This window comes from Corvus moneduloides, chromosome 3 (assembly GCF_009650955.1).
Source record: "Corvus moneduloides isolate bCorMon1 chromosome 3, bCorMon1.pri, whole genome shotgun sequence".
In the NCBI taxonomy this organism is placed as follows: Eukaryota; Metazoa; Chordata; class Aves; order Passeriformes; family Corvidae; genus Corvus; species Corvus moneduloides.
The window spans coordinates 22,103,879-22,129,992 of NC_045478.1; the positions used below are offsets into that span (position 1 = coordinate 22,103,879).

The window sequence follows — 26,114 nt, forward strand, 5'->3', positions numbered from 1 at the left end:
CATTTAATAATTTGCCGTCTTTAATGAAACGGGACAATTATAGGTAAATGTATGGGCTGTGGCACCACTGATATTTCTTTTTTACTATCATTCTTGCTGAGAAGGCGTCTATCAGGTGTTAACCTCTCAGTGGCGGTGATGTTCAGCGGTTCTCTCAGGCAGAGAAAGGCACTTTGTAAACAAGGCTCCCCCTGCCCGAGTGGCACAGCCGCACTTCCCTCCCCCCGTCCCGCAGCACCCGGTGGTTGGTACCGACGGTGGCGCATGCGCGGAGGGCGGCCCGCGGCTGCGGACGGTGCTGTGGGACCGGCGGGTCGAGCCGGGTCGGGGCCTCCCTAGGCGGGTTGGGCCGGGCCGGGCCGGGCTGGGCGCTCCCGGGGGACCAGGCAGGGCCGTCCCGGCATTGCGGGCAGCGCTGTGGGTGAGGAGCGGGGTTTGTGCGTCGGAGCCGGTTCCCCGGTCTGCGTGAGGGCTCAGCGGCCCCGGGGGCGGAGGAGGGTTACGGGGGGGTGTCGGTGCCGTGTCTGTCCGGGGGCGGAGGAGCTGTCGCGGCCTTGCTGGAGCCAGGGTTTGCGGTAGTGGGTCGCGCTGTTCAGGGCCTGGTCGTGCCGTGCGATCGGTGTGTTTTGCCCTGGTTTTCCCCGGGGAGATGAGGGCGGGGGGCTGCTGGGACTTGGAGTCGGTTTTGCCAAGTGTGAGGCCGTGGGGTGGGCGAAGGGCCTTCAGGGCTCCCAGCCCATCCCTCTCCTCGGAGCGGGGCACCTGCGAGCAAAGGGCAGGGCGAGTAGGTGCTCCACAGGATGCACCACGGGGAGCGGTGGTGGCATTTGCTGCCCGCTAGAACAAGGCTAGAGCTTCTCATCGGGCGCTCAGCCCTCGGTGGTCTTCGTGGTTTTTTCACTTGCAGTCACCTGACTCCCAAACGCACAGTGGTGTTAAGCACTTACAGGCTGCGGCGGGTGTGGTGGTTATGCTTATATCACCTATATGGTTCATAAAACGAGCTGTAGTTCAAATGTTTCAGTATTATTTGACTTTTCCCTCCCCACAAGACTTTGTTTTTGAACTACAGTATGTTCAGGAAGTTTCAGACAACTTGAGACACTAAATGCTGGGCTGTTCAGCTAATTACACTGATGTTGCTAATAATATGTAATAATGTTGCTTGTTTGCATTCCATACTCTTTTTCCATTTTTAATATGTTTTTTGTTGGAAAGTAGTTTAATGTTCAGAAACTGATTGCAGAATCTTGTTTTGAGCCGTGATCATTACAGCCCTGTTTTGGTGTAAGTGGTCCCCCTTACTGCATTAGTTTTCTGTAGTTTTATTTCCTGGATCTGTATTTGAGATTCTGAATTGCACCCAAAGCTGTAGCAAATGGTGGAAAATCAGTGTGGGAAAAGCAGGGGACTAGGACAATAACTGCGTGATACTGTTGAAATAAAAGTTTCATAAGTAACAAAACAGGATTTGCTTCTTATATTTTCTATTCCTCTTTCTTGCCTTCCTACTTGACCCTCTTCTGCCTTTGCTTCAGTGCATTACTTTGTATTAGTAGGGACTTTGCAGGCCAGTTGTTAATCTTAAACGTGTTGCTTAAGTTTTTCTTGTCTGTCTACCTGTCTTTGGGATGACTGCCTAACGACAACAGGACCAAAGTCCTAACTGCAGTGGATGTGAGCACTCTGTGGTTTAGAATCTATATATATGGATGTACTTAAAAATTCACTATTTTTTTTTTTCTCCTTGTTCCAGATGGAAAAGAAGAGTTCATGCTTACTGGTTTGCTGAATAGCTGAGGCTAAATAGGCGTGAAGGAGGCTATAGTGGGGATGAGAAGTGTCAAAAGAGAAGAAATGAATCCTGTAAATGATGATGCAGTGTTTGGGACCATTTTTGACTGGGACTATCTCTTATGGGAAGTTCGTTTGACATTTTTAGCTGCTGGTTTTTTAATCTACTTGGGAGTATTTCTTCTGTCTCACTGGTTGTCTTCTTGGAGAAGTACCACTTACCGTGCCTTATATGCAAAGGAGAAGGTGTTTTGGAATATGGCAGTCACACGTGGTGTGTTTGGACTTCAGAGTTGTGTTGCTGGGTTATGGGCTTTGCTCATAGATCCTGTTTTTCATGCTGACAAAGTCTACTCACAGCAAAAGTGGAGTTGGTTTAACTGTTTAATAGCAGCTGGATTTTTCTTGCTTGAAAATGTAGCAGTTCATGTGTCGAACATTATTTTTAGAACATTTGATGTTTTCTTGGTAGTTCATCATTTGCTTGCTTTTGGTGGCTTGGCTGGTTTAGTTATCAATGTGAAATCTGGACATTATCTGCCTTTGATGGGAATGTTGCTGGAGATGAGTACTCCCTCAACGTGCATTTCCTGGATGCTTCTGAAGGTAAGAATATGACAGTTTTCAGATTATGCTTATAACAGTTTTCATGCATTTCACTTGTTTGTAAATAATCTGTATGGTTTGTTTGGATAAAACTGCATTTATCCAACTGATATCTATGTTACTGTCATACCTGCTTTTGTCATGATGGCACTTCTGCAGGCCTCCATGTAGGTTTCTGTGTGGTGCTGTGTGCATGTCCACAGTGGAATGGTATAGATCCATACCAAGTTTGGGGTGCCATATACATGTGGAATAATACTGCACTATGAGGAAAAAATGCCTGAGAGTGTGTGTATATGAAAGTTGGATATTTGCATTAGTTCTACAGATTCCTCAGTTCCTTATCTTGAAGTAACAATCTCACTTCTGCATACTTTGTGTTCTTGTTTTTCTAGGCTGGCCATGCTAACACCTTTTTCTGGAAGGCAAACCAGTGGGTGATGATCCATCTGTTTCACTGCCGCATGATTCTTACCTACCACATGTGGTGGGTGTGTATTTTCAATTGGAATTCCGTCATAGAAAATCTGGGACTTCTTCACTTTATTGTTTTATTCTCGGGATTATTTGCTGTTACACTAATACTTAACCCATACTGGACATACAAAAAAACTCAGCAACTCCTCAGCCCAACTGACTGGAACTTTGAAAATAAAGCAATGGAAAATGGAAAATTAAATGGTGAGACACATCAAAAGAAGGGGATATAGCACTGAAGCAGCAATGTCCCAGCAAGGTAACAGAAGAATACAATGCGAAGTCGTTCTTTGCACATGAACTAGAAGATTTTGCAAGATGCTCATTGACACAGTGACTCCTTGCTGGTAGCATTCTGTATGCATCACAAGTGTTGAAAAGCATTGTTTGTGTTTCTTACGTGCATACATATAAGAACTTCAACCCCTGTTACAAATTACGCCAACAGTTTGTCAGGTTGGACAATATTTCGTAATTTAGTAGTGATGTGCTCCCTAATGCCATCTTTTTTCCTAATGCTTCAAAGTGGCTTTACAGTTAAGTCATCTATTAAGCTCAGCTTGAATCAAGTTTAGCTGGAATCCTATTTCACATATGGTAGAGATGCTGATACTGAAAATTATGTTAAATTGTTTGTTAAGATCAATAATGATCCAAGTTAGGTATGCATGGGTACCTAATTCCTGTGTGCCAGTGAATCATTCCAAGCGGCAGAACCGGTCAGTGGTAGAATGCCATCATGGCCCGGGTTTGGGTTTTGTTGTTGGTTGGTTTGTGGGTTTGAGGTTTATGGGTATTTGTTTTTGTTCTTTTTTTCTTTTAAGTGCACTTAAGGAACAGGAAAATAACTGTTTGAGTGTTTGCTGTCAAAGTTGTAGTTTTCAGGTTGCCCTCAGTATGGGAGGAGTTCATATCCATCAAAACCATACCTGTGGAGATCCATGCATTTGCGAAATGAGTGGTCTAGTAGGTAATCATAGTGGCCCCTTTTGGACTTGAAATCTATGAAATACAAGGGGCAACACCAGAAGGTGACTCTGTATTGTCCTTGAAAAAAATGCTGCTTGATTAGTAAAATTATTTTGTTTGTAGGTCCCACATGAGGGGTTATGCAATTGGTTCCACTAGTGCTTCTGTTATGGTTCCTCTTATTTTTTGGAATGCACTTAGTTTTAGGTGGTTTCAGAATCTGAGGTGACTCCTCTGTGGAGGAAAGCCTGTATCACCTCCTGTAGGAGTTTGGTTGTTTAAATATTTTTATTTAACTTTAAAGAACATACCAAGAGACACTAACAATCCTTTGCACTTTATCTGCCACATCACAAAAATCTTTCCTTGACCTGAGAAACTGGGTTGCTCTTTAGATAGGGACTTACTGGTTGATGGCTCCTGGGCGAAATGTTGGGAAGTGGATGGAGGGATACAGATCACGATAGAAGAGGGTGACGCCTAGTGGCAGGAGAATGACAGAATGACAGGTATTGATTTTGGTGCATGGAACTAATGAGATTAAAAAAAATGGTTAAGTGGAACTCTGTGTGACATGACTGCTACACAGATTTATTTCCCAAAGCATTAAGACTGGGTGAGCCCAAGTTGTGAAGAATTCATGGTCAAGCCGTGAATTAGAGACTTTGTGGACTGATCTGTGGTGGAATATTGTTTTAAATGTGTGAGAGAAGCACTCTTTGGTGTAAACAGCCCCATTTTATTAATTTTTGGTGGGAATGTCTTTGATTTGTTCTGAGTGAAGGGAGTGGTCAGGTTGCTGTGTTCCCTAATTTACTCTGTGTGAGCACAGAGTTGAATTGCTGTTCGATGAGGGAGAGGAAGCTTCTTACTTCAGGTCACAAATATATAGCCAGATCTTGTTGATAATGATGAAGTGGTGAATATCTGAAACTGCCTATTCAAAACCAGGGTGAGAGGTTATTCACAGTTATTATACACAGCAACCCTGTCTGTTATTGTGCTGATATTTAATAGATAAAATCTAAATCTACCTTCTTATTTCTAAGCTGGGCAGAATGAAGTTGCAGTGTTGCTTGTCTGGGCACCATCCTATAATAAAAAGGGTTCTTAAAAGCTTGAAATGATGTACCTGTCCTGAGGAGTTGTGTGTGGGAGAGTAATGTTAAAAGTACTTGGGAAGAAACCAGAGGGTTGAATTCCTTGGCAGTGGAACCAAAAAATATGATCTGAATGCATATCTTGCAGAATCCAAACCTCACTTGCAGGAGTTCCAGGGAGAAAGAGAATAAGTCATCAGGTTATCAGAATGATGGTGTACTCTATGAAGCTTAAAACTTGAAGGTTTGGATTCAATAAAACAAGGTAATAATTGTTAAAATCTTAGCTACAGAATTCTGAAGAATCCTAACAGAAAATGGAAGCATCAGAAAAAGTTTGGGATGAGTGTGTAATTCTTATAGTGGCTGGCTAAAGAATGTGAATTTCCTATGTGCTAAAATAAAAGAATATGGAGGGTGGGGGATAGTAGTGAATTAAGACTGAAAAAAGACAGGTGGAAATTTATGTCATAGCACCAGATGTCTAAAGTTTAATATTTTATACTCTTAATTTGTATAATTTTATTAAGTGAATTTTAAATCTTGCATTAAAATTATGTTTTAGCATCATAATGCAGTCTTCTTAGTTTGCATCCTAGTGTGAGTTTTTTCACAAAAAGACTGTTGGGCTTTACATATCTTAACTACATAATGAGTAATACTTTAGAGCCTCTGTTAACCAAAACACTGGTAGAACAAGAAAGCTATGCAATAAAGCAAATAACAGCACTTATTTTATTTCTGTTGGTTTGAGAGTACTTTACAGTCCGGCTAGAAATATAACAAAAATACAGACAACCATTCTTCATTTTGATGGCTTATCATTGGAGTTACCAGTTCTGTTAAACAGAGCCTCTTTTTTTTATACTTGAGTATGAAAGAACCTTTTATAAGGGCGTGTAGTGATAGGACAAGGGCTTTAGTTTAGGCTTTAAACTAAAAGAGAGTAGAGTTAGATGATATTAGGAAGAAATTGTTCCATATGAGGATGGTGAGTCATTGGAACAGGTTGCCCAGAGAAGTTGTGGATGCCCCATCCCTGGAAGTGTTCAAGGCAAGGTTGGATGGGGCTTTGAACAACCTGGTGTAGTGGAAGGTGTCCCTGCCTACAGCAGGAGGGTTGGAACTAGATGATCTGTAAGGTCTCTTCCAATCCAAAAACTTCTGTGATTGATTCTTCACTGTCTATTGACTGCTCCCTTTAGGAGGATTTTCTGGTTTATTATTGTGGATGACTGTCGCATTGCTCTGAAACGAGTCTGAAAAAGTTCTTGAACTGAGGGTTTTGGTGTGTATTTACTCTTATAACTAAGTGCTGCTTTTCAGCCCAAAGGTAGAGTAGCCATAGCTTGTTTGTAAATTTTGTTGAAGTGAAACTAATTCCAGTCCTGTTGGGCCTTCTTATATATATACAACCTCATCCACAATCCCATTTAGAAAAATTCAGTCAGCTTCAGTAGTGGCTGGATTGGATCACAGGGTGTGCTGCTGTGGATTTGGAAAACTCTTGCATAACGTGATATTGAGTGAATTACTTGTTTTGCCAAGGTGGCTGCTAGGGACTTGGCTCTGCTTTCTTGTTGAACAAGCTTATTTGAAGGAATGGTGTTTGTGTCACCTTTCTGGCTGAAGCTTTTTTTTTTTAAAAAAACCAACAAAACTACAAACCAGCAAACTGTGGTGGGAGTGATGGTGTTCAGTTTTGTTTTGTTTTTTTTTAAAGAAAAATGTCTGTTCTGAGACACCTTGTCCAGTCATCTGGTTCTTACTGTCTTTATACAACATTCCTAAATCACAGCTTGTGTTTTCCTCCATTTCTGTCCTGTGTTTTTTTCCCAAAATTTGTCATCGTTTTCCCCCCAAACCCACCAATTTTTCTATTAATATTTTTTCTTACTTGCAACACTGGTCATGATCTTGGAGGAGTCACATTACCACTGCAGTATTTTTGTCTAGTAGTTTTCAGTACATCCTGTCAGGCCCATCTTGCACTAAATACCCATGTCCAAATCTTTCAGAGTTTTTTTGCGTTTTCCTGATAACGTGGATTAAATATTGATGTGATGTACAGTTATAAGAAACCTTCTTTAACCTCAGGGAGACTCCCCCTTAAAGTGAATTTAAGAGTGTTAAGCAAACTCAAGTCTGCTCTTGTACAATATAACGTTTGTTGAAAAGCATCTTTACACTGTACATAAATAAAAGTATTTTATCGAATAGCTGTCTATTGTGTTTCATTTACTGATGAAAATAATGTCTGTTGTTTTTTACTTGCTATTTGTAGCTTAAACAGTTTTTGCAGTGTATGCACTAAAAATGATTTGTTTATTTTGAAATGTTAAACTTGACAAAGATAATGTCATATTCATGGACATAGCTGTAAAAATCTTGTAAACCAATGTCCCTTCACCAGCATTTAATGTATTATTCCCACAAGCATGTTGAGAACACTAGAAGCTGTGCTATATGTAAGTATGTATTAAAAACAGTTTAAAAAACATCTCTTGGGAATGACCCTTCTGGCTTGTGTATTTGAAGTGTGTCGTCCATTTTTGCATTAGGCTCTAACTGTGAAGACACTTCATTTGGTACCACATGACACTTCATGGTTTAGTATGAGCTCCCTTAAATAAACAACAAAAACTTGTCCCATTGCAAAATAGTAAAATACAGGTCTAAGCATTTCTTTCATGATGCTCTGTAGGAATTAATTCCTGATGCTTTTTAGGTTAGTGAGTTAAAGGAACACAGCATCATTACTGGCATTTTAATTATTCTTAAAAGAATGCACAATGCAAGCAAGTGGTTGGCTGCCTCTGCAGTGAAGTCCCCAAGATTAATTGAAGCAGAAGCAAGACATTTATGTGTACTCACTGAAATGTGTGTGGGTACAGACTGGGATGAGAAGAACAATTGTCTAATAGTGTTTGTATGAGTAAATTCTTTTTTTTTTTTTTTTTTTTTGTAAATGATCTGTAAAATAAATGTTATTAAATGTTATTTTTTCCTATTCAGGTGTTTTCAATGAATAAGTAAATATATTTACTATAGTTTTAAAAAATTCTCAGAAAAATATTGTAGCACACTTGTGCCGACAATGTTATACAGTAATTACAATCTTTTGGTCTTGTGTCATTGCACTGGTACTTAAATTGGAACAAAAAAATGCAAGCAGTGGTCATTAATGAATTAAATTATGCCTGTTGCTTTAGTTGTCAGCCCCCAGATGGGTTTCCAGTGTTGGAAGAGACATTTCATGCTCTGGATATGATTAACTAATTAGCACGTTCTGCTAGTGGTGGTGTCACAGAGCCGGAACAAGTATTTTGCAGCACATTGTGCCTTCCTGTTTTCTGTAAATTGAACGCTGGTGAGTGGGATGGAATGATGATGATACAGCAAACCTGCAAGACAAGAGCAGTCCTTGTTCATAGTTCAAGGTGGCAGACAGGCCAAGCTTGAAAGGAGTGCGGCCTGCTCATCTGTCCACAAATAAGAAAACAAGGAAATTGGCTATGCCATTGCTTGCTGCTACTGTGTGTATGTTCTGAGAGCCAGCTAGGGTCACTTCTAAGTCATTAGGAATATAACCTGAGCAGAGAGAGTGGAAATTTAATACTAGCTTTGTCAGATGCACTACTTCTGGTCTGAAGTTTTTATTTCCTTTTATGATGGTAGCTGCCTCTACTCCTTTGCTTGGCTCACGTTAGTGTGCTGTATAAGCTGACAGTGTTTTCCCCACTATGTCCTCTGTAAACAACTGTGAGGTTTTAGTACTGGTAATTGGTTCTGGCAGCTCCAGGTACTTGCTCGGATTTATACATTGTTATATAGATCTGAAACTTCCTTCTCTTGCCTTGCTGCTTCTGCTGCTGCTAAAAGCAGTTTACCGGGTGACCACTGCATTTTCTTACTGAAGCTGTGCTCAGTCAAGTTTAAGCATGGGGCTTGCACCAAGCAGGGGACAAAATAACCTGAGAAAGGACTAACTTTGTAGAAGGTAGAGAGTTGACATTCCTATGTTTCTGGACCTTGCAGTTCTGCTGTCAGGATCTTTTAAGTGTAAATCAAGGTGATAGCTATGATACCTTGAAAAACAAAGCCATGCGGACAGTATATAGAGTACTTTTACATGGAGGTTTGCATAGAGTAGGCATAGAGCATCTCTAATGAGCTTGTTCATCTTGTTTTGTGGGTCGTATTTACAGGAAGAAAGTGTATCCTGGAAAGCACCAGTAGCTTTCCTAAGGAGTCATTAAGAATTAAATATGAAAAAACTAGGAGGCTTTGGGATGAGGTAGATGGAACTGGTTGTTACATTGTATACTGTTGAACAGGTTGTGTTTGGATATTGAATAGTAGTTTTTCTGATGCTTTAGCTGTTTGTTTTTTCTCAGCATCATATTGAGTATTACTGTGACACTGGTTGAAGCTAAGTTTGAGAAACTTCTTTCAGGACATCAAAATTACTAAGCAATATATTGCCCAAGGCTGAAAGAGCCTAATGTCTCTTCTAATTTAAAGTAATTTATTCTTGTATCATCATTGCCTTTTTAGCTTACATAATTATTTTTACCCCTGGAGACTCTTTTGCATATTCATGAGTACAAATCAATCTGCTCTTTTGTTTTCCTAGCCATCCTAATACTCTTTGTTTGTCACTTTTCCCACTTGAATTTCTTTTTATTACATGTTGGCAGCTTAGAGTTGTACACAGTGTTTGATATAAAGTCTTCTCAGTATCTTGTATTACACTAGTACGTCCTTTCCTCCCCTGGGAACAGTTCTGCTTCAGCCAAAGGCTGCATTTGTCTTTCAGGGCTGCACGGCCTCAGCGCTTAGTGGTGCTCCTGAGAAGAAATTCACTCAAGTTTTTCCCTTTATCAGCTTTAGGATGAAGAAGAGCCATCAGAGATCAGCGAAATAACTGAAAGCAGGAATTTTGTGTTACAGAAACAACTTGTGCATATTATTGTCTGGGGTGTGGGTGCCCACGTGTGAGCAGCGAGGGCTCTGTGAGGGGAGGCCGGGCTGCCCCAGCCGGTTCCAGCCGGATCCAACCGCCCACCGCAGGGCGCGGCTGAGCCCACGGCCGGGGCGGGAGCACCTCGGGGGAAATGTATGTAAGGGCAAAAAATGCTGCACAGAAGTGAGAACAAAGTGAAAGAAATAGCTCTGCGAGCACCAAGGTCAGTGAAGAAGGAGGGGGAGAAGCTGTTCCAAGGCACCAGATCAGAGATTCACCTGCAGCCCATAGAGGAGCCCTAAAGGAGCAGGTTTATCCGGAAGGCCTGCAGCCTGTGGGAAGCACCCACACTGAAGCAGAGGAGAACTGTGAGGAGGAAGAAGTACCGGGAGGAGCTGTTACTGTCTGACCACAACCCCGGTTCCCATCCCACTGTGCCCCTCGGGGTGTGGAAGGCCATGGAGTTGGGAATGAAGGAGTGATGTTGAGTTTGGAGAAGGGACAACAGAGGGGGGAGATTTTTTTTTTTACTTTTGTTTTTGTTTCTTACCATCCCATTTTTAATTTCAATTTGCAATAAATGAAATTTCCCCAGGTTGAGTCTGTTTGGCCCATGACAGTAGTTGTTAAGGGATCTTTTTGCTTTCATTTTGACCTATAAGATTTACATCTTATTTTCTCCCCGAATCCTGTTGACGAGGAGGAGTGAGAGAGCAACTGGGTGAGGGTCTGGTTGCTGGCCAAGGTCTACCCACCATGAGAAGTTATGGCATTGGCTGTACTATCACTCATGTGCGACCCATGACAACAAGGAGATGATGTAACACAAGGGCTCTGCTCCTGACCAATATTAAAATTTAGGAAAATTTGTACCTAGTCTGTCTGAATTGGCAGTCTGAGAATTTGACTTGCAAATACTCATAAAAGAAGGAAAGAAGTGGAATGAAATGCATTCATGAAAGAAGTTCTAGTGCTGGTAAAATACCACAATATTGTAAAATTCAATTGTCAGGTTAACCTGTACTGGTGTGCTGGGAGCTGACAAACTGTCTCCCAGTAGTGGTGCTGGTGCTCCCGGAAAACCTGGAAGACAAGTCAGCAGTAGGCATCAAAGCAGAATGTGAATAAGCAGTGTTTTTATAAACGCAAAAGTTATTTTTTATGTAATAGTCTGAATTTAGGAAAACTGTGTGGTTTGCTTGTATTTTTTAAAATATCTATTAGATATAAATATATATTAAAAAAAAAAAATTATTGTCACTCATTCTAGTTTGGTAAGGGAAGTAGAGGGGATCTGTAACTTTACAAGGCTCCAGCATGTGTTTCTGCAGATCCTCAAGTTAAGGAAGGCCATTGGATGTCCTGGCTTGGAGTGTTTTCTGAGGGATTACAGTAAACAGATGACATACTGTCTTCATGGGGAACACAGTTGGGAGCAACAGAATTTCCAGTGGATGAATACTCCCTAGGAAAACATGCCAGCTACATCAGCTGTTAAACAGAAGGAAGAATTTGAGAAAACTGGGGTTTGCTGGGGAACTTGATAACCTAAGTTTTAGTTGTTTTGTTCAGATTTCATGCAGTGTTTTGGAAAGCAAGCCATTGGAATGATGTCTTATCTCTTAGGTGTCATAAATTTAGGTGTACATTCAACCATGCCAATTTCCATGGAGAGAGAAAAAAGGGATCCCATCTTCATGGCATAGTGTCACTGGGGGTCAGGACACCGCCCAGGGTTCATGGTGTCCTTAGGATGCCCGGTACACATGCTGGAGTAGGTGGATGAAGCATGGTAAAGATGTGTGGAGTAGGTGACCTGTGTGTAGTAGCTTGGAGGTGAAGTATCTTTGCTGAAGCCCCAGTAATCAGAAATGAGAGTAAGTAAATTTTGGTGAGGTCTCACGCAAGTATCACCAGTAAAACCAATTTAAACATCAACTTCTTAGAATCTGGTTACAAAAAGCATGATGTTAACAGTGGAGATGGCCATTATCTATACTCTAATTATCAACAACTAATTATGGGTGGATAAATAATGGATTTGTGATTGTGATGATTAGGGTGCTAATTATTACTGCTATTAGGCTGTTGCCTTACAAATCAGTAGGAAAGTGCAAGTTATTTTGGAAGTTACTTTTTCTTAAGTTGATCTGCTATTATGGGATTTGTCCAACAAGGTTTCCAGAGCAACCTTTTCTTGGAATATATGTATGGTCACCAGGAGAAGGTGCTGTCAAAGATCAAAAGGGTTCACAAAAAGCCTTCAGGAAGGATTTCAATTGTGTCTAAGATAATTGTGAAAGATAAGATAATCTGTGAAAGGTAATTATGAAAGGGAGAATTTAGTGCACATAAGATTGTGAGCTGGCTGCCAAAAGGAGAAGGATATTGCTAGTAAATGGTATTTTTAATTACAGAATTGAGCTAGTTGTACTTGTCTAGGTATGTGTTTGTTCTTTAAAGTGGCCTCTAATGATAAGCACTTATTAAACAGTTTGCCAAAGATTGATTCCCCACCATTTCAGTTCCGGAAATAATAGCTTGGTGTGAGTGAAATGTAACATATTTTAAAAATTACAGAAACAACAGGATAAAATGGTCTCTGATGGAACTGAGTGGTGTCTTATATGAACTGAATGTCATAATGGTATTCCTGGCTTTAACTTTTACCTATGGCCCAATTTTCTTGTTTTCTTTCTTACCTGGAACCTATAGAGCTATGTGAAAGCTATTTTGAGTTAATACCATGAAGAATTGCATTAAAAAAGAAATAACTTTGTGGAAATGGAAACATTTTTTGAAAGGAATAGTTTAAAATACTTACTTTGTGATTCAGATTGTATGAAGCCACACAAAGACTTGGATAATCGTGACTCTGTGTTGTTAAACTACAGACAAAGGGAAAATGTAGGGAAAAGGCGTATTAATCAAATGTCAAGTGCCACCATTTTCTAGTAATGCTTTCCTGTAATGATAATGAATTTACTATTTACTGAAAGTATTTTATTACTCACTGTAGAATGAGTTTACTTAAATAGGCAAGGATCACTGCTGGATGACGCATGGATCTTTGAACAGTATTTATCTCGAAGATTTCATTCTTAAAAGTGGTCCAAAGATTTCAGATAATATTTAACAACATTAAATAGTTGTAATTACTTATAATTTATTTAAGAACTTATAATGTACTTAAGAGCATTTATTTTTATTGAAGTGTGACAGATGTTTACATGGATATATTGTAAGGTACACATTTTAAAAATAATTGCACCTCGTAAAGGTTTTCTATTTTATTTTAACTAAGGGGCATGGCCAGGTCTGGTGGTTGGTGTTACTCTCAGGACAAGCATGCTTGAGTGGCACGAGCTTTGGGTGGCTGTGTGGTTGGCTTGGTCAGTGCTGGTCTGCAGTGATGCTCGCTGTAAGGACTGTCACGCAAGAAGGATGCAAAAAGCAAAAATGTTCGGCCAGCCAAAATGAGGTGCCAGCGTCTCTAGATGGCATTTAATTTGAAAACTATTACTGGATTTCGAGTTATAAGTGAGATTAAAATCCAAAATAAAGCCGTGGCCCAGTGTTTACCCTGGCGTCTTCAGGGGCTATTCGTGAGCATGAGGCTGAGTGTGCCCAGTTGTGCACCCCGGGACCGGCTGCCTCCCGGTCCCTGCCACCGGGCAGCTCCGCTCTCCGCCCATTACACCGACGCCTCGCGGGGCTGCCCCCCGCCAGCAGGGCCGCGGGGCGGGCGGCGGGATGTGCTCCCGCCCCGGGGCGGTGCCGTGTGGTGGCAGGAATGCGGCGGGGGCCGGGGCACACGCGCTGCCCGCCCCGCCTCGCCCGGCCCGGCCCGACCCGACCCGGCCCGACCCTGCCCGACCCGACCGGCTGGGCCAGCTGGGATGCAACGGGACCTCGCGGGGGCGGGGACCGGGAGCGGCGGCCACGGGCAGGCGCTGACGGCAGCGGCGGCCGCAGCGAGGCGGGGCCGGGGGCCGGGCCGGGCCGGGCGGCTCCCGCCGGGGCTCAAGAGCTCCGCCCGGCGGCCAGCGCGAGCTCCGCGGCGGGGTGAGTGACGTGTCCGGGCGGCGGGGCGGCCGCGGGGCCCCGGCGGAGCGGGGCGGAGCGGAGCGGGCCGTGCCGGGCGGCGGCCGCCTCGGAGCATTTGGCGGCGGCTCCAGCCGCGGCGGAGGAGGTGGGTGTTCCCCTCTCGCCGGGGTCTTGCTCCGGTGTTGTCACGGAAAGTTTGGTCCTGGGAGGGTGGGCTCGATGTTTGGTTCGGAGACGCCCTTCAGGGGCCGGGGCTGCCTCGCTGGGGCTGCGGGGGCCCGGGGCGGCAGCCTCTGGACGCTGCCGCGGGGGAGGAGGGGGACTCGTGGTGTGAGATTGTCATTAAATCGGTTTTGCCCGTGCGAGGTGGGTTACTGAAGCGAGGGTATGAGGGGTCCCTAGAACGCCTTGGCCAAACTCGCTGTTGAACTGCGGTGAAGTTTCTTCCCCGAGGTTTTCGCGGGGGATTTCTCGCGTGTGCGCTGCTTCGTACTCCGCCGTATGGGGAGCTGCCGGCTCCAGCTTCCCTCCCCTCTCCATCAGCTATGGACATGGCTGTGGAAAATATAACTCCCATGGGGGCTGGCGTTTCTTTCCTTTCCCGTTCTTCAAAGCTGGTATCGACCAGATTTTTACGTGGCATCTGCAATTAAATTGGTTGTCTTTAAAGAGCTGAAAAACACTACTTCACAGTAACACTGTCTTTTTATGTATTTTTTTTTTCCGAGGAGGTTTAAAAAATATCTTTGGTTTCTTTGTAATTAACGGTGCAACTATTGGACTAGTTACATAGTTGTTTGTGGTGATCCCAGACCATGTAGTTGCTTTTGCAAGATGCCCTGCACTTACAGGGTAGGGTAAGAAGAGCTCTAAAAGATTGCCCAGTCATGCACTGGACGAGTGAGCTAGCAAGCTGTGTCAGTAGGCAGTACCAAGTACTTGGAAAGGCAGCTATTAATAATGTGTACACAGCAAAGGCTTATTTTATCCATCATAAATTCTCTCCTCTTTCATTTACATATTTCTTCAATTCTTTTTTTGTTTGTTTGTTTGGTTTTTTTTTTTTTACTCTCTTTCCCAAAGATACTAAGATCATGGCTTTTACCTTGAGCTAGCGGGTTTTAAGTTGTTTAATTGCAATGTAAAAAGCATTTTTTTTTTTTTTAGTCTTGCTAACTGTTATCATAAAGAAGTATAGGGTTGGGTTATTTTTTCATGAGTCAGTAAATAAAAAATATTGTTTAAAAACTGTTCCATGCTAAATAAATACAGTGAGATTATACGAACGTGTGTTAGTTTGTGGCTATTTTTATTGTAAACAAAATAATTTTTTTCCTAAAACCTTCACTCTGCTTGGTGAACCCCAGCGAGCAACTGTTCTGCAGTAGAAATGAAGTATAGCATTTTTAAAATTTTCTGTTGGCACTCAGGAGACACAGGTTTATTGCCTGAACATGGGACGTGTTGGGTGCCTACAACTTCAACTGCCTATTATTCAGGCAGAGGTTCTGGCTGTTCAGCTGTTTTCTTCAATGGGCCCTTCATTCGTTTCACTTGGGTGATCTGTTTGATCTTGATAATCTGACTTGCTTTGTTTAATCCATCTTGTCTTTTTTTTTTTTTTTCCTTCTCACCCTCGGGCTCAGTACTCCATGAACTAGTTACATGTGTTTATCTGGTTATGAACAGTAGTTTTTTAGATACTACCTTGAAATCTGATATTTCCGAAGGCTTTACAGTGAAATTTCAAGATTTTTAAAATATATTCTATGGATTCCTTAGATTACTTATGGCACTGTACATGAGATGTGACTTACTGTGTGAGTGACAACAGGTGTCTTGTGATGGCACTGGGTTTCCCGTGCATGGGGCTTCTGTGGCTGATACCCACAGATGGATGTGGTAGGAGAAAGGACCATGGAAGCAGACAGACGCTTGAGTAATGGGCTGTCCATCATCTCCTGCTGAGTGTCGGGACGTGGCAGCATCCTATGGGTTTGGGCTTCAGGAGCAGGTACTCCACAGGATATGGAGAGGAGCCCCAGTGCTGTGTGATGGGTGTGTGCAGTCTGGCATTACAGTTCTGAGATGCAGAAGCCAAATGTACAAGTCTCGTGCTATTGGCTCTGACAGGCCAGTGCTGAGCACACCAAGGTGCCCAAAAGGGGGTTGCCTCCTTCCCTCCATGCTGAGGCACTGTCTTTGACCCTGAGCTATGCTAATGCTTAGCAGATAGGCTATGTTTTCATTCATGAGTAGACAGCAAAAATCCTTTCCCATAGTAGAGTACTGTAAAGTAAGCTTTATCTTGCCAGGCCAGGCTGGATGGGGCTGCCCAGGGGCTCTGGGCAACCTGGTCTGGTGGAAAATGTCCCTGCCTCATGCATGGCAAGGGGGTTGGAACCTAGATGATTTTTAAGGTCCTTTCAAATCCAAACCATGCTATGATTCTGTGAAGAAATCTCCACAACAGAGGAGTTCTTCAGTTGATTCTGAGCTGTTTAGGAATCCTTGCATAGTTTATAAAGATTTGGAGGAAGACAACAAACCTGAAGGGCTATTGTTAAACTTATTGTTAATGGAATTTAGTGCAATTGAGAATAGTACGTTACTTATTTGTAAAACAGGAAGTCTATTAACTGCTTCTATATGAATTAGAAATGATTTTTAGAATCTGATGTTGAAAATTTATAACCTTCAGTCTATTTCTGAAGCAGCCAGGAAGCGAAAACTGCAGTCCAGGAGAAAGAGGACCAGTTTTGATTCAGAGTTTCAGACTGAATTTTATGCATTGTGCAAACCTGCAGTCAGTTTGTTTGTGCATCTGTAGTACACTGTTCTCAGTTTTGTAGATGATGGAGAAATGAGATGTGTAGTACTTATTTTCTTCATTTTACATATGTGGGACAGTAATTTTGTTTCCGCTTATGTACAGTGACTTCTATTTCATTTTTTTCTTTCTTTAATTATGTTATTTCCATTTTACAGTTTTACTTTAGAATGTTAGAGGGGATCCTGTGGAGTTGTCATACAATCTCTAAATTTAAAGGTATTTTTAAAACTATCTTTCGGTAAGTTCAGCTTCCTGATGGTTTTTTGAGCTGTAAGTGCCTTTCTGGACTATCCTTGGATGCTTCTTGTGGAATATCTATTGCAGCAGTTGTACCTTAAAGAAACTTCCTTTGGAGTTACAGTGTTATACACTGAATGCAATTGTTCGTACTTTTTGAACATTTTGTATGCTATAATGGAATAATAAATGAGGTTTTATTGATAGTGGTATGAATTAGTCTTTCATTTTGTATGTATTTGACAACATGTGAAGGAGGCATTTTTCATATCTAAGATCATATTTTGTTAAAATCAGCATTTATAAGAGGTACATCTTCCCCACTCCCATTCCTTTTAATACATTCTTGTTACTAAATCTTTAACTAGAAAATTGATATTGGTAAATTCATTTCTGAGTCCGGAAGTAGTTTAGTGAGTAGAAAAGCTGTAAGCCTGGATGCTTGGAAATTTTCAAGGATTGGATCATAAACTGAAGCCTGAGAATTACTTAGAGGAAACTGCAGGCATATTATGAGAATAAGAGGCTCTTTATTATAAGGAGGTAGGAGGCACATGAGAAAGGTAAACCAGAATTCTCATGATACAACTATGTCTTAACATTCTTTCTGTTTTCAAATCATTCTCAGTAATGTCATTGTACGTGTGTGTGGTTTGCAGAGAGCAGAATATTGTGACTCAAGTTCTGTCACATACCTGTGGAAGAAAACTGCTGCATTATTATTAGCCTCTTTTGACATTTTTATCTGTTGGTCATTTTCTTATAGTAAAGAATCGAGTTTTACATGCACCAAAATACTGTATGTTATTTAGAAACCAGGAACATGTAAAAGTAGAACTTGTTTTTAAGGGAGTGATGACAAGTAATGCTAAACGAGAGTTGAAAAATATGTTTTCGAACTTGAGTTTTTAGATCAAAAGCTCGATTCATGTTTATTCTGAAACGCCTGAATCAGCAAGACTGTGGGAAGTGATGCATAACTGCACAACATTGATTATGTCCTACATGTTCACTGCTCAGTCAGGAAGCCTGAAGCTTAATGTCAAATGCGTGGGTGAAGCAGTTAAGCAGAGCAAAATAAATTGTTCTACTTACGTGCTGCTGAATAGGGGCATTATCTTGGGAAAATCTGTTTCAGTGACTTACTGTACTGTACAATACTTGTTACTTGGGACTGAACCATGAATGTGAACTATTAGGATCCAAGCTCAAGGTCAAATATTCACTCTTGTTTCTCTTCTGCAATCTCTTTTTTTCTCAAAATGCATTTAAAAAATTTCAGAATTCACATGAATTTTTTGCTCCTCAGAGATACAGACTATACATCTCAAGAACTTGAAGAAAGAGGGTAAACATTATTTCATCATCTGTAAAATGGGATAATAACTTACTGAAGTAGGTGGCAATATTTAGATTTCCTGCTAGGATCACAGTGAGTCTTGGGCTTATGTCTCATTTTTATATTTTTCACTTTTCTATAGCATTCACAGTCTCATCCTCAGTGTTCTTTTAGAATTTCATACTTAATGTTTAGTATTGTTGCAGGCAATCGAGTGACTCATTTGAGTTTTAAAAACTTCACTTTCAAATTGTAGAAGGTTGAGAAGAAGGATGTCTACTAGATCATTTCCAAATCAAGGAAAGAGTGAAGACTGCTGATGTGTGGCCTAGATACAGAACTTACACTTCTGTGGGAAACTAGCTTCCATTATAAAATTTTTGAAGACAAGGGCTGTTCTTTGCAGATGCTATTACTGTTTTCCTTTCTTCCTGTAATTAATGATTTAACAGCTGCATTACCTGATTTCTGATTTATTTGAATAAAATTTTGGTGTTAGAAAATCAATGAAAATAGTCTTCTTTTTCTAGAGCATGCATCATAACTTTGTTATTAGAAATGTATTTCTGTATTTTACTCCATGTATTTTTAAACTCAGGAATAATATTCTATTTATATTCTTAATAACTTTATTCATCAAGTGAAATAAATTTGTTCAACTGGATGCTTTTCTAATGATCAGATAGGACAAGTTGTCCTCAATGAGAAACAGCATGGTTATTTTTCCAAGGACAGTAGCACCTAAAGAGCTGAAAATGTTTAGGAAAAGTGACTCTGTCAGGACTTGGTTTGCAGGCAGCAGTAGTAACTGTATATTCATTTCAGTGTATCCTTTCACTTGTATTATTGGAAACAGCTTCTAGAGGAAATTTTCATCAGTTGTCATCAGTATCTTGAAAGACAACCTATGCCTTGTAAAACTAGGATGAACAGATTTAGTGCAAGTTTGAACAAGACTCTGCTTTTGTGGTGAATATCTGACTAATGTACAGTTAGAGGGGGAAAAAAGCTTTATTGACTGTATCCATAAATAACATTTCCCCAGCTTTTTTTTTTATATTAAGACCTTGATTTGCTGGAGAATGAAACTGTGTTTCAGGAGGGGATCTACTCCCTGTGACAAAATTACTGCATTTTACATGTAAGGGTGTCGTGGTATCCCGCAGTGGTAGGGAGGAGAAGAGAGCTCCAGCAGGCAGGAATTGTGCAGCAAGATTGATTTATTTAATTATTTTACAACTCTTTTATAGACTTTTTTCTTCATAGTCTAATTGGACAAAGGATCAGCCACCCCTTGGGGTGATTGGCTAAAATCCTAAAACATCCATTGTCAAAATATTTTTCTACTGTACTATAAACAAAGGTTTGCAAGGTCGCAGGTGTTCATAGTTCATAGAACTCTACTAATATCTTTTGTCAGAGAGAAAAATATCTCACAGGACTGGGAAGAAGCAAGAAAAATTCTTGCTAGCAGCATATTTGTATCCACATAAGGGTGATCACAATTGCTAAACTAAATGATATTTTGGTGCATTCCTAATAAAAAAGCATTTCTAAAGTCTCTGCATAATAATTCTAATTACATAAGTATTATAATAATATGTATGCAACTAAATCCTGTGTAGGTTTACACCACAATTGAAGTATGCTGCAGTATTTGAGGATCTTCTCCAATTAAAAAATAGAAACCTCGCTGAGGATATTTCCAATTAAGGTAGTTCTTGATATCCAGCATTGAAAGGGACTAATCTGAATTAAGTTTAAAAAAGGAAATTGCAGAAATAAAATTGCTTTTCCAGATGAAGTTACTTGATTGCTATCACATTATAGCACAAATTAAGGAAAATGCTCTTAATATTCATTTATTTTTATTTTGCTTGCATGTGTGACATGAAAGATCTTTGTCTTGACCCAGTGATGCTGTTTTCTAGTTTGTGTGGCACAGAGCAAAACAGATAATTCTTGACTTAAAGCATATGATGCCAGAGTTCCCTTTTAATTCTTCAGATGCTTCCAATTTGTTATGGTACTCTTGACCTCCATGATGGTCTGCGAATCTTGGGGTGATGCCTGTCTTCTTACTCTGTGTATTCAAACAGTTGCCAGGACAAAAGGAAGGAACAAGGCTCATTCACAAAAACAGTTAGGTGCATGTTTGGGAACCTCTTCCTTTCCCTGGTTTCAATAACTTTTTATCCATATTCTTCTCATTCCTTAAATATTTGTAGGTCATGGCTTTCCTATTTGTATGGTAAATATATTGCTACTGAGCTTAATGAAACCATATGCTTGTGTTGGGTTCAGCAAGGTCTTTTGCAAAATATGTTTGTGATCTAGGTGGGTGTGCTGCTAGATGGGTGGAAGCCTGGTGGGATGGTTGGTTTTGAAGGTGGCTGGTTGGTTGTAACGTGAGACTAGTAACCAGCTGTCCATCACAGGATGTGTCCAGTTTAATACTGTGTATGAAGTGGAAGTCCACCAGCCCTTGCTCATGGAGTTTGCAAGTGACACCAAACTGTGGGAAAGGGAGGGCAGTGGATGTGCTTGAGATCCAGGCTGTCATTCAGAAGGACCTGGGCAGGTTGGAGGAGCTGGCTGGCAAGAGCTCTATGTAATTCAGCAATGAGGAGGGTAAGGTTGCCCACCTGGAAAGGAATGTCTTCTTGGAGAGGAAGGGTTCGTCTCACTCAGTACTTGTCAGACCACACCTGCAGTATTGCATCCAGTTTTGTGTCCACACCTCTCCCCAGTACAAGAGAGATGTGGATAAAACTGAGCAAGTTCAGCATAAGGCTGCTACAATGTCAAGGAGTGGCAGCAGTGCCCTGGAAGAAGTTTCATTGGGCCCTGGCGGTGTGCTCCCACCAGCTGGCAGACTATGAGGAAGGGGGCAGGACCACAGGCTATGGTCATAACTGAAGTAAGGGTGGTTCTAACTAAATATAAGGACAATGTTTTTTTTCTAGGAGGACAACAAAACGAGGCAGCAGGATAACTGACACGGTCATGCAGTCTGTCTTTAAAGATTGTTCAGTATCTCAGTGGATAAAGCAGCCTGGTCTCACCTGGTAGTGGACCTGGCTTGGAGCAGCAGGTTGGACTACATGACCTTCTGCCAACATGAATGAATCTATCAAGCAGTGATTCTGTAATTTGCCTGGCAATAATAATCTAGGGGGGAAGAACATAAATATTAAAAATTAACAGTGCAGATTTCACTGTGGTCAGGATCCCTTGGACAAATCTACGAATGCAATCTTTGCTTCCTTCCTCTTTTCCCTTCCTTTAGGTGATGTATTGATCAGGAATCTAAGTGAAGAAATGTTGTAAGTAATACTCTTTAAAAAGAAAGATTAGAAAACCAATCTTCAGCCATGTTTTTGGGATGTCTCTGTAGATTGCTTCTTTTTCAGGGCTTGCTGCTGCTGTGTTTTCTCTGGCCTTGAGCAGGATGCTGCTTGGTGTGAGAAAGGGAAGCAGAAAAAGAAGCAAAGTAGCTTTTGTCGAAGTGGATTCTCCATTCATTCTGAAAAATGTGCATCTCTGCAGATCTGGCCTTGTTGGAATTGCTGCAAGAAATAGAATTTCCCCCAACTTTAACTGAGCCAGGAATTTGGCTTTCTGTTAATTTTCTACCTGAACCTATGTACTTCCTTTTTTATTCCATTGCATGTGATTTCAGTAATTTTCTTTGCTAAATTTAAGAACAAAATTTGTATAGAGCAGGACTCTTAGCTGTTAATAAAACCAAATATATGTTAAAAGAAATAATGATCCAGTTTTGATACAGACTTCTTTAATAGCTTACAGCATGGCATGGGAAGCTGTCATAATATGAACGGCTGCTTCATGCATGCTTGCTGTAGACACCTCTTAAAAAAATGTAAAGTCTATGTTTCTCAGGAATAAGTTGTATAGAGAACAAACTGTACAATCAGTTTTTATTTTTGCTGTCTTTAAGAGAGCCTTCTTGAGTTACAGGAGGAAAAAAATAGGAAATTAACCTTCTACCTTCCGCCTTCTTCTGTCTTGTCATCTCTCTGCACTGCTGGAAGAGTCTTCATATCAAATTTCAGCAAGATCTACTTCCCAGTGGAAGTTCTATAGTTCTAGGTGAAAGAAGACTCAGTTGGGCATTATACAGCAATATTCACTAAGTGATGTGGACACAGCGGGATTTTAAACATTCATGGGCTTTGCCTTTGCAACTTTTCTTGTTTTGATGTTTTTTTAGTTTAATTTTTAGACTTTCAGGCTTTCTCAGAGACATTGCATTTCTGCTTGGACTTAGCTTTCTCCACAAGTCACAGTTTATTGGAAATCTGTCTCCTTGATTCAGCTTCTGTTTCCTGTTATAAAATATTCATTCTCTCTGCAGTGTTAAGAATGAAGAATCCTGATGTTGCTGCAGTTACAGTGCACACGCCCTAAAGAGAAGGTATGTGAGTCACCTTTGCAGTTTTTAGGGTGATAGAGCTGAAAAAGCTTGGCAGCATCTGCCCTTTGGGAGCTCAATGGATTCAGACCCCCAGGTCTGAATGCTGTGCTGCCTTGTAGTTTTGGCAGAGTTTGTGTCCGTCCCATTTTTGTTGCATTGTGACTTCTGCACGAGTAGTGACTGTTGGAAAATAGTTTTGTTGAAGTGGAAATGCAGATGTTGATCAGTATTTGTAGTCCTTTAGCTGAGAACGGACGGTCTGCTGTTTGTTCCACAATTAGAGGAAATCATTGAACAAAATGAGATACACAGACATAGCTGAGAAGCCTAGTCTAGCCTAGAGGCAAAAGGAGTTACCAGAGGTTAGGAGAAAGGAAAACTGAATCTCAGAGAGGAATGCTGACATTATTCCGTGGTCTTTGGATGAGTATAAAAGTGCCTTTGCCTTTCTTTCCTTTGCTGAAACTGCCCTTTGTTGTGGAATCAGAATTTCAGTCTCAAAGATTTTGCAGGTATTAGCGCTCTGAGGTTATGAGGTCTGCTGTAGAACATCATAGACTCCCACTTCCTTCAGTACCAGCTTCCATGGTCAAAGGTGAGTGTAGTTGGTGGAAAATTTGAAGTGTTGGGAGCTGTCCTTAGGGACAGTTTCACACTTGGACGATTCTGGTTTCTGGTGTGAGTGCCACTGGAGATCTGACCGCTTTAACTGTGCGGGACTTCTCTGCATTAGAAACATGGCCCATGAACATCTGGTTTTAATGTGGTATTTTAATTACTTTTTAAATTTTTTTCTTATATATCAACTTAAAACTTAGAAAGCTTTGCAAACTTGGTCAGGAACTGAATATATTGCAGTATAATAAGGGACTTGTGTTTTTTTTCTTTCAAAATCCATACATTCAATATGATTATGCCTGATTTTTAGTGCCAAACCTAGGAAGTTACTAGCTAAACATCTGGAATAAAAGCATGCTACTGTGCTACAAGTAGGGGTTTTTTTTAATAACAGTAGTTCCTTAGGCTTGGAATAGTTGGGGTTTGCCTAGATAGATGGGTTCAGATATAAGTGGGCAGGTAAACTGGGAACTTAAAAAATTGGAATACTATGTTTCCTCTTCCAATCTGTAAATATGAGTAAGAATTACCTGTTCCTCCTAACAGTTTGGCAGGAAAGGACCAGATGAAAACATCAGGAAGTAGGCATGGGAAGTGAGGGCCAATGTTTTGACCAGAGCGGGTCAGCTGCCTTTGTTAAAGGTGTCCAGGAGCTCCTTGGCCTCTCCGGCATCTGCTGTATGTTGGGCGCACAGGGGAAATACGGGGAAAGAGAGGGAAAGGAGACAATCTGTAGACAACCTCTGTGGCCCATAGCAGTCACTGCTGTCTTTACCCACATCTGAAGCAAAGGAGGTGATGAGCACTGAGTCAGGTGAGCTTGTTTCACATCTGGATGCCAGTGGGAAATGTTAAACTTTTAGCTGGGTAACTCTGAGAACTTCTTTCTGTCTCTGTGTTCCTGTGATTGCTGTTCAGTCTGGAATGCTGCAGTTTAAGTCACTAAACAGAGGTTATACTGTGTTTGAGAAAACAATGTTATACGGGGGAGAAAAGCTCCATATTTTTATAACCTTTGTCATGTTGAGTAGATCACGGCAGTTGTTCAGTTATTCATATTTATAATTTTAAGATGGAACACACGTGAATATAATAGCATACATGTTTCATGTTTAATAGGGATTCTTTTCTTTGCAGTTTTTAAAATACATTTGGAACAACATCCTAATATTCTGTGTCTTAAAAGCTGTTAATTTTTTAAATGTAATTTTATATTAAACCAAGTAATATATACTCAGTGGTCTCGATGTTGCATCTGGAATTCGGTGTTCATTGTGAGGCCTCAGTACAAGAGAGAGACTGGCAAACTGGAGCAAGTCCAGTAAAGGCCACTGCTATGGTTGGGAGTGGGGAGAGATCAGGAGAGGCTGAGGGAAACCTTTGGGTTTGTGTCATTTTGAGAAGAAAGGACTGAGGGGGATTGAATTGTAGTCCTCTGCTTCCGAAGGCAGGGTTAGAAAGAAGGTGGAGCCAGGCTTTTTTCAGGGGTGTGCAGCAGGAGAATGAGAGGCAATGGCTGCAAGCTGCTGCAGGGCTAACTCCAGTTGGGCTTATGGGAAAAACCCTTCCTGGGGTTTCTGGTTAAGCTCAGCAGCAGGATACTCTGGGGTGTGGTGAAACCTCCACCCTCATAGGGTTTCATAACTTGGAGGGACAAAGGCCATGAGCAACCTGATTTAATTTTGAAAACACCTGTATTGAGTGTATGACACAGCATTCTGAGGTCCCTTTCAGTTTAATTTGAGCTTTGATTTTTACTGTTAATTGTCTAAATGCACCTATAAGCTGTGCTATGTAACTCTGTTAGCAGGAGAATCAATGGGAAAGGCACTTGAGCTACAAATGCAAATGTACCATATGCTGCTAGTCAAATTAAATCATCTGCCTTAATCTTGATTTAAACATCTTTAACTTGAGTTAGTTCCTGTGCCTCTCAAAAGAAGAGTGAAAAACTTTTCTTTGAAATATGGTGCTATTAGAGATCCTTCATAAATGTGCTGTCTGCTACATGAAATGGCAATTATTTTCTTTTGTGGAGGGTATTAATGGAATCTGTAATACACAAGCTCTCTTTCCTGCTGCAGGGTTTTTCTCAGCATCTAAAAAGTGGAGAAAAATATGTGGAACTTCAAGATGAGTTAATGTAATGTATAAATCAACCCCTAAGGCATTCTTAAGTCAGAAAGTGTATCTTTCTTCTTGTGAATAACTGCACTGTTCAGATGGGAGCAAACAGGTCAGTGGGTAGGACTCTTAACACTGGGTCTGTGTCCTTCCTTTACACAATTCTTGTGTAATTTGAAGCATGTCACTGTAAGCTAGATCAAAATGGAAATCAAGCTGCATGTCTCAGCTCTGTCTTGTTAGTATTTGCTCGTGATGAAGGAATTGATTTATAAAACCATTGTTGAAGTTAACTTTGATAGATGTTTAAAAGCTTGCATCATGCATTTAAAGAAAAAAATTCATTCTGAAAGCCTTTTAGCTACTCTCGTAAAATGCATTCGGGAAAGGGGCTGAGACTCACTTTCAGAGGTTTGCTGGCTATTACATGTTTCACACTTGAAAACCTATGCTCCAGTCACGAGCAGCTTTAAAAAAATAAAGAAAAATGGCCTTTTCTTCAAACCATAACTATCGCTTGTTTTGGCTGACAGTTTTGGTGTGGCAGGATGCATTCCAGATATCTG

At 41.0% G+C, this 26,114-nt stretch overlaps 2 protein-coding genes across 6 annotated transcripts in view; both read left to right on the top strand.

Moving 5' to 3' along the window:
* Positions 1–294: 294 nt before the first annotated feature.
* CLN8 (CLN8 transmembrane ER and ERGIC protein) lies at positions 295–5,679 on the top strand. The gene is made up of 3 exons (XM_032104585.1): positions 295–421; positions 1,757–2,400; positions 2,796–5,679. Exons 2-3 carry the CDS (start codon positions 1,834–1,836, stop codon positions 3,108–3,110), a joined length of 882 nt encoding a protein of 293 aa, XP_031960476.1. The 5' UTR covers positions 295–421; positions 1,757–1,833; the 3' UTR covers positions 3,111–5,679.
* Positions 5,680–14,018: 8,339 nt separating this feature from the next.
* The window catches only part of ARHGEF10 (Rho guanine nucleotide exchange factor 10), a 112,202-nt gene continuing 100,106 nt past the window's right edge, over positions 14,019–26,114 (top strand). For 3 of the 5 annotated variants that reach the window (XM_032104586.1, XM_032104590.1, XM_032104591.1), the window contains exons 1-2: positions 14,019–14,104; positions 22,747–22,806. The gene's annotated coding sequence lies outside the window, so the exon portion shown is untranslated. Of the gene's footprint in view, positions 14,105–22,746; positions 22,807–23,318; positions 23,402–26,114 lie in introns of all 5 variants that reach the window. The other 2 variants (XM_032104587.1, XM_032104588.1) reach the window with 2 other exon arrangements.

Bases quoted from the DNA above. Each gene is read 5' to 3' on its own strand.
- CLN8 (XM_032104585.1), top strand. From the start codon at position 1,834: ATGAGAAGTGTCAAAAGAGAAGAAATGAATCCTGTAAATGATGATGCA. The intron at 2,401-2,795 runs GTAAGAATATGA...TTGTTTTTCTAG, and splicing joins TTTCCTGGATGCTTCTGAAG to GCTGGCCATGCTAACACCTT.